This window comes from Epinephelus moara, chromosome 2 (genome assembly GCF_006386435.1).
Source record: "Epinephelus moara isolate mb chromosome 2, YSFRI_EMoa_1.0, whole genome shotgun sequence".
NCBI classification, from domain to species: Eukaryota; Metazoa; Chordata; class Actinopteri; order Perciformes; family Serranidae; genus Epinephelus; species Epinephelus moara.
Window position 1 is genome coordinate 32,819,397 of NC_065507.1, and position 8,171 is coordinate 32,827,567.

General features: G+C 41.4%; 1 protein-coding gene across 1 annotated transcript; it reads right to left on the bottom strand.

Annotated features, from left to right (window-relative positions):
- Positions 1 to 504: 504 nt before the first annotated feature.
- On the bottom strand, positions 505 to 6,930 carry si:ch211-151h10.2 (uncharacterized protein LOC567699 homolog). Its single transcript, XM_050069383.1, has 9 exons — positions 6,880 to 6,930; positions 4,785 to 5,046; positions 4,629 to 4,693; positions 4,226 to 4,364; positions 3,060 to 3,178; positions 2,792 to 2,972; positions 2,543 to 2,626; positions 2,362 to 2,457; positions 505 to 2,290 (listed from the first exon to the last, which is right to left on the bottom strand). The coding sequence occupies exons 2-9, from the start codon at positions 4,842 to 4,844 to the stop codon at positions 1,943 to 1,945; spliced, it is 1,092 nt and encodes a 363-aa protein (XP_049925340.1). The 5' UTR covers positions 4,845 to 5,046; positions 6,880 to 6,930; the 3' UTR covers positions 505 to 1,942.
- Positions 6,931 to 8,171: the final 1,241 nt, after the last annotated feature.

Sequence of the window (8,171 nt, forward strand, 5' to 3'; positions counted from 1 at the left end):
AACTTTTTAGTGTAACTAAACAAAGCCTGTGGTAATTTCATTAGCTCTCTCTTATATTCTCAGTGAGCAGATAGCTGGTGCCCTCTGCTCTCCCAAACATCCCTCTGCTGGCTGTGACATCACATGCCAGTAATGTGAGGCATGGATTCATCTGGACAGAACAAGGACGTTCTCCACCAGCGCATAAAGCACAGCTTGCTTTGTATTTGTCGCACTGTTTTTCATTTACATTTTTTAGAATCAACTCCCCCTTCTAGTCGTTTATTAAAGCACTTAGTAAATCAATTCTAAAACTGTTGTTGTCATTTGACTGCTGGACCTCAAAGCAAATGTGGTCATTGTTATTGTAAGCGAGCATCCAAGACCGTTATGTTCTGTGTATTCATGACTGATTCGTGGAAAATGTTACATATTCATGTGGCATGTCAAACATTTTTTTTATTCAAAGCTCTTGTCACTAACTTCAAATACCAAACACCCAACATCTCTCCTCCCATAGTCTTTATGTCCCTCTGTCCATCCAGACATGGTGTGTTTGTGTCTTTGGTGTTGTGACAGCTCGTATCCTGCAGCGTTCAGCTTGCATTCCTTTCATCCCAGATCCCCCATAGGTCTGCCCCACCTCTCCCAATCACTGCCCCAGTATGAGGGAATAGGACAGATGCAGGATCTGGCAGATGATAGGCAAGTTCATGGTCAAATTACATCAATGTCGTGCATACTGTACAGACTCCCTACAATTAGTGCTAAACGGCAGCGATTAATGTATCAATTCTCATCAGAAATCCTGTTTGGTCCGGCCAGAAAAGTTGGGAACCTGGTGGAGAAAAGTATGCTGACTTGTATGCCATCAGTGTCAAAGCTGCAGGGTAATTGAATTTGGATCAAAGACATTCATGTCTTTCAAAAAGGTCTAGAGGGCTGCTCAGTTTTTAGTAATAACAGAAACGCTTCCGGCGTTGACCTCCACTGCCCCCTTCTACCTTCCTCTCCTCCCTCCCCCCTCTGCCCTCAACCTGAAATCCCTGCTTTGAAGGGCTGAAGTCATCGTGGCCACTCAGTCTGACAGAGAGAGGCAGAACAGAAATAGTTTTGGAAAAGAGAAATGTCTGGGATTTCTTAACCAGTAACCTATTCCTTATTCATATTAGAAGAACATACTTCTTAAAATCATAGATAGATCTAAAAATGTTTTTTTTTATACTTTGACAGCATTGATTAAAAGAGTTGTAACATACAGTGGATAAGGCTTCCAAAGAAGTGCATCATGAAATCCAATACGACATTATTTTCTTCAAGTGCAAAAAGGATGGTTAATGAAATTAATCGGTAACTGAAATTAAGTTACACCTGACATATATATGTTTGAATATCATTCATCAGACACATTATGAGATTCTTCAGACACAAGTTGTGACAGACTGCTCTGATCATAAAGAAACACATTTATGGGCCATATGTTTGAGAAGCCTTTCCAGCACTTTCCTCCTATAAAGTTGATTAAACGGAAATTTTCTGGGCAATGGTCCCTCATTGCAGGCAGAGATGTGAGATGACTCTACGGTATAGTGTGGTTTGATATTATAATAAAGCATGTTGAATAGGTAATGCGAGTCATCAGTTTGTTTGTATTAATAACTGATGACAGTCTGCCCCCTTGTGTTTGAAATATTAATTATTATTATATATGAATGAAAATGCTGTTATTGTATGCTCTGATTTACCACAGTCTTTGAAATGAAAAAATAAAGAAAAATATAAAAGGGTTTTTTTTTTTTACAAAAACTGAAAACTGAATAAAGCCACACAGAAAGCAACAAATAATCAATTTTTAAGGTAACCTGCAAATGATCAACATTTGAAATTATTCTCCCTTGTTAATTGAAACCTCTCTAGTTCAATAAAATCTCTGGTTCATAATATAAGTAGAGTTTGATAAAAGTCACTTCCTCCTTGCAGATTTCCGCAGGCGTCCGATAGTGGAGGTGAACTGCAGAGCTGACCTCTCACATAGTGAGCGAGGATTGTCTATTTCTGTGTCTGTGTCTGCATCCATTGAGGAGACAGACGTGGATGCAGAGGTCGAGTTATTGTGCTCAACATCACTTGTGCGTTCGCTGTCAAGATGTAGGGAAGTCTGTGGAGAAGCTGAGCGGGAATGAGCCCCGTTAGCATGAGCGAGGGGCCCTGCATGTCCTCGCTGATTCCCCTTTTCAAGTCCCTCCAGGTGGGCCTGGAACGTAGAGGTCTGTTGCTCCAGGGGGAGGAAACTCTCCTGCACCTTGTCAAACTGCAAAGAGAAAGGAGTTTTTAGTCCTGGTTGGTTTCTTAACTTTTGAACAATGTTTGAGTTTAGTGTACCTGCTCAATGTTGGACTGAAGCAACAGCTCTGGCCAGACTGATTCACTGCTGCTACTCACACTGTTGCTTATAGGAGTGTGACTCCAGGTTAACTCCTGTGGGACAGGGCAGACAGAATTTCTGAGTTAAGATGTCAGAAAATATCAGAACTGGAGTTTTGTTGCATGGGGAGAGCTTAACCTGCAGTAGTTGTGTGCTGTCCTTCAGATAAGCCTCGCAGCACCGGAGTCTGTTCCTGTAGTGCCCCAACACGGCAAACAAATTCTTTGCCAAAGACATAAGAGTATCACAACAACACTCAAAGGCATGGACAAGGACACTGTTAATGATTCATGGTTCTTTAAAGAAACTAAAACTAAATAGGCAGCAACTGTTATTATTATAGGCAAAGTTTATCTCTGGAAAAACTAGACCTTCACACCAGCTTACCTCTGCATCTGTTTGGGCCGAGGCCAGGTCTGTGTGGTCTTGGCCCCCCTCTTTGGTGAGTGTGACCCCAGTATGCAGCTCCTCCAACTGAGCCCAGAGGCCTTCTAGGCCCACCATCATGTCCTTCACACTGGCTTCAAAATCCCCCTGCACCTGGATGAGTCTACACAGTGTCGTCATCCTATCAGAGAGAAGTGTGTGATGTTAATCCAACTGAACAACGTTTCCAAGAAAGCAGATGGCATGAAAACAAGATGTTGAACTTCACCTCTGCTGCAGGTAGGTGCGGATGAGCTTCACTTTGTTTATCAGTATAGAGTCTTGGTCCACCTCCTCCAGTGTCGCCTCGGACCCAAAATCAGCCTTCTCAAGTGAGTGAGACACTGACTACAGAGAAAAAGAGTTGGTTTTGTTTGGTAGAGTTTCATTAAACTACCTCTGCCAAATGTATGCATCACATGGCTGTGCAGCACTTAAGAAAAATACATCCATCAAAATCACGTTAGTTTATTTGAGCATAATGCTGTTGTAGAAAAACTTTGAGATGGAGACAGTGTGCAGGAATCTACTTGTTGTATTTTATATCCATTCTCTACTGACATACTCTGTTCTACACATGCAGCTGTCCAAATACATATTTTCATATAGTTTACAAATTTCAAAACACACACAAACAATATTCTGCGATTGAGATTTAAAAAAAAAAAAAAAAATTTTGGAACATTCTAAAAAGAAAAGATGGATACCAAAAAAATAAAATGATTCAGCCCAAAACAGGACAGTTAAAAAATACATGGCCTTGAAACAGAAACCTTAGAGGGAGGAATATGATTCAAACAAGAAAAAGTTTATAGCCTCACTAGTGGTCTTTTAATGCTATAATGCTCGAGGTTAAAAAAAAAAAAAAAAGTTTAGCCTGAGGCTGGTGCCAGAGGGAAGGACGGTGTTCTTAACCCAGCATGTCAGCACATTTGTAAGCATTAAGCTCACAAAATACAGCTGATTTTGGTCTTTATTTTTTTAGATGATTTGCCATAAACTACAATTTTGTACCATTAGAAATGTTGACAAACAGGTCAAATACCAACAGGCTACCAGAGCAACTGAAACTGCTATCATAGAGCCACGTTCTTAGTAGGCTTAGGCGCTAAAACGTAAACAGGGACTACAGAAGGAGACAAAACATTACAATTTCTCTCCTCTACCAATCTGGTTGATTCAGAGTGCAGACGACAGCAGCAGTGTGTGTTACCCCGGGCTAGAATACCTGTGTATGCTCTAATATCACCAACAAAGACTTTATGCTGATCTACATGCACAGAGCGAGTGAAAACACAGGAGATGACAGGTATTGCCTGAGGCAGTATGTGTGTGTGTGTGTGTAAAAAAGAGAGCGGGCATTTTGCTTCTTCAAGGTGGTTTTCTCCCTCCTACCTCCAGCCTGGAGAGGAGAGCCTTTATGTGGGGCACGCTGGGGTCTGGCAGGGGCTCCTGAAGCACACACAGCAGCAGGCTGTCGGCCAGGGCAAGGGCCAGATGACCGCAGTGGCCCAGGCCTCTAGGCTGGGACATCCTGGAGAAATGATGAGAGCACAGTGAGCATGTGTATGTATTTGTTTTAAAAGATTATGATTTTTGATTCTGGTCCATAAATGGCAAAGTGTGTTCATCCCTCACAACTACAGATGTACCTGTATATCATAAAATAGTAAAATAAAAACATTTAATAGCATGAATATCCCTGTTTGTCTTTGGTAGTTATTGTCTCAATCTGCTGTCAAAAATGCCAAAATTAAATATCAAATAATGAAGAACTGGCTGTAAAATCAAATCTCACCGTAAATTGCTGTTACTCCTGTTTGCAGTTACAACCTCCTGCTGTATCCTCAGTGGAGACTCCCCCTTGAATTGAAGCAAACTTACTGAATAAACATAACACGATTAAATCCACGGACAGGGTCAGGAGGGATTCACTCTATGCGGCTGCACTCACCTGATTCTGTCCTGGCTGCAGGCGGCACTTCAGGGCATGAACACAACCTCCCAGAATCATCCACAGCAAACACACCAACAGGAACCTCCAGCACACATCCACCAGTAACAGAGAGGGGTGCAGCGGCGCCTCCACCTGGCAGACAGACCACACAACACCTACTGGAAGGAAACTGTACCAGCCTCTCCAGGGTTGTAGTGTCCTCAGAGTCTGTGACCAAGAAGTTTGCTGTGGCTCATGAACAGCGGGTGTTTGGTTTGAACTGCAGTTGTAATGGGGCAACAGAGAGAGATGGACCTCAGATGGTTAAACAGCAACACAGAGAGTGAGAATTGGTTCATCATTGGTGGACTTGAGTCACATGACTTGGACTTGAGTCAAACTGGAGTCACAAATTTGATGACTTTAGACTTGACAAATAAAAAAAAACAGTTGCAACTCAACTTGGATTTTAACACCAATGACTCATGACTTCAGCCTTTTGAAAATACTCAGCCTTTTGAAAATACTCAAGTCCTTCCCCCAAGCTCAAACATTTAAAAGTAGTACAGTGTTAAAAAAGCGTGCCATGAATCAGTTAATTTACCTCAATTTCCTGAATTAACCAACGTTGAACACTATTCATTCCAAGCATGCCGACACTAAATTCCCCGGATCTACTTTGTGTGAACCAATCCGACATTATCCAATCGAGTTGCAGGAGGGAAACAGGAAGAACTAATCTTAGATTACTGAACGCCAGTTGGAAAAATGTCAATTTTGTTCATGTACAAACACTATGTGCTGCATAACAAAAAAACAAATTGCAGTATGCAAACAAATGTGCAGGTCAAAAATGACAGAGACACAACAACGTTTAGCAGACATGTTTTAACAAATAAATACACATTTTAAGAAGCAATCATGATTTTGCAAATTTATTATTACTTTATTGTTAAAATAGCATTACATTTGGTGAAGAGGGCATTATCCCAGGTAGCCACTGGACTCAGACCATTTGCAGCCGAGTGTTGGCTGACTCAGCTGTGTTCCGGATTCATGGTGCCAAATGTGAGCCAGCTTTGGCCTGTTTACTTTTACCAAGTCTGGCCTAGATTTAGCTGACAGACATGGGCCTTTTTTGGCTGAGACACAACAGTTGGATGAAACAACGGCCAGCACGAAAACATGCTCTGGCCCATTGATGGTTGCTAAATCTGGGCCTGATTGGATGTTGTAGACATTGCTGCTGAGACAAAGCTGCCAGAACTGGGCCAGTTTATTTGGCCTGATTCTGGGGCGTCATTTATCCTGAAGTCTTAGCCAAGTCCGGTAAACGGACGTGGACCAACCTATTTTTTCCTGCATGCCGAGTTTGGAGCGATGCTGGGAAGGTCATTTTGGCCACCTGGGATGACTTGTTTAGGACTTCAAAACTCAAAGTTTAGGACTTGGGACTTGGTTTGGGACTAGAGTGCAAAGTCTTGAGACTTTCTTGTGACTTGCAACACAATGACTTGGTCCCACCCCTATTAAATTCAATGTTTAAACATATATATATATCATATTGGTCCTCATATTGGTTTACTACACTTAGGTCTACATAACTCTCAAATTGACTGAAATCTAAGATGGTATGTTTTCATATCAACACGAAATAAGATGAAAGGTACAGATTTCCTGTGGTTCACTTTTCATACAATTTGGCAAATCTTGGGATCCAAACTGTAATTCAAAGTAAAGTTTTGAAGTTTTCATAAATGCTTTGCTTCACCACATGCATTTCCTTATAATAGATCAGCTGTTGCATCCAGCAGAGTCACAGAGGTTCCCTCAACCAGCACTATACTGTAAAAGTAATAGCCACTTCAGGAATTTTAGCTCATGTCTGGTAAGCAGTTAGATGTAGAACTCAGAGGTGTAACATGTTGACAGATATCTACCTAATGGAGCAGAAAAACATTTGCTGTCAACATAGTCTGGGCAGAAAAATGTTATAGGACCATCATTTCTTACAGACTTTTCCTCCCTGTAGCAGCAGATAATCAGAGACCTGCCACTCAAACACTGATTCAAGTGAGAGGCCAGTTGTTGAATGACACACAGCTCTACCTACCTCTGTCGTTTTTGACTCCTCTCAGCAGGTTGTCCCTCCTCGCCCTCGTGTACTTCCTCCATCCATTTACAGCCCAGGGCCCAGTCCGCTCTTTCTCCCTGTCCTGTTCCCCTTTGACCCTTGGGATGGGTAACTGTCAACAGAGGCATGACATGCTGGTTAAAACTGCACCAGTGAAATTAGTTCAGCACCCTACACCTGCCCCATATATAATTAGTTCTGCGACACGACAAGCTCGTTAAACTGGTTCTACGGGAAGATTTGTTTTATCTAGGTAGTGGCTTTTTCCTTTTCCCACCTCCCATCAAAGAAGGAATGTGTTAAACACACTGATCACAATTGTGTGAAGGACAAGCCCAGCTCCGCCCAGGTACACCTGGAGCTCACAAGAACCTCTTCAACAGTCACTCACTAACACAGAGCTATTATTAGATCACATGTGAACAATGTTGGAATCTGAATAGCATTAAATTCCTCACAAGAATGACGTTTACAAATGGAAGATAGCCCATCATAAGCAATCAACACTCATAAATAATTGAGGCTGACACTGTCTGTTTCTAATTTTCAGTTTTAAGATGCTGTAAAATAGGGATTATCAACTTGCTTTGCCACAGAACCACTTTTTCAAAATGACAGGAGTCCAGGGACCAGTTCCAAGGGACTTTTTGGCACATTCTTTTTAAAGACAAGCTCTTTTTTGATGCATTTAGTGCACTCTGACACCTTTTCTACATACAAAATAGAGGAAAAAAATCCCAGTGAGTCCATTTACTTTCATTTTGAATTAGAAAATGTTTGGCAGGCCAACTGGCTAAGTTCTGCCTGTGGGATGAGTCAAGTCTCACTGCTGTAGAACTTGTTTTTGGTTTCTAAAACCATGCTGCCATCTAGCAGTGACAGTGAGAATAACAGGGAGACACATCAAGCCTCAATTAGCCTAAATTAACCCCAAGAGACACAATGAAATTGTTATGGCTTCGCTTGATCCCAAGTTAAACACATTAGTCATGAAGTGGACAGAAAACACAATGTGCAGATATAAAATAATTTAATTTCTCAACACATGGACAAAAGGACAAAATCATTTCTTTACATGATCAAACTCTTGTAATATTCCTGCAATACTGAACATTGTACATGTCTATTATATAGACCAATATAAATAACGGGCACATAACAGCATTTTACAATGGCCTTAACTCAGTGTATTAGCCTTTTTGTTGTCATCATGGCGAACTTATAGTACAAGTACATGACAAAGAGTACTTTGACATGTAAAACATAAGCTC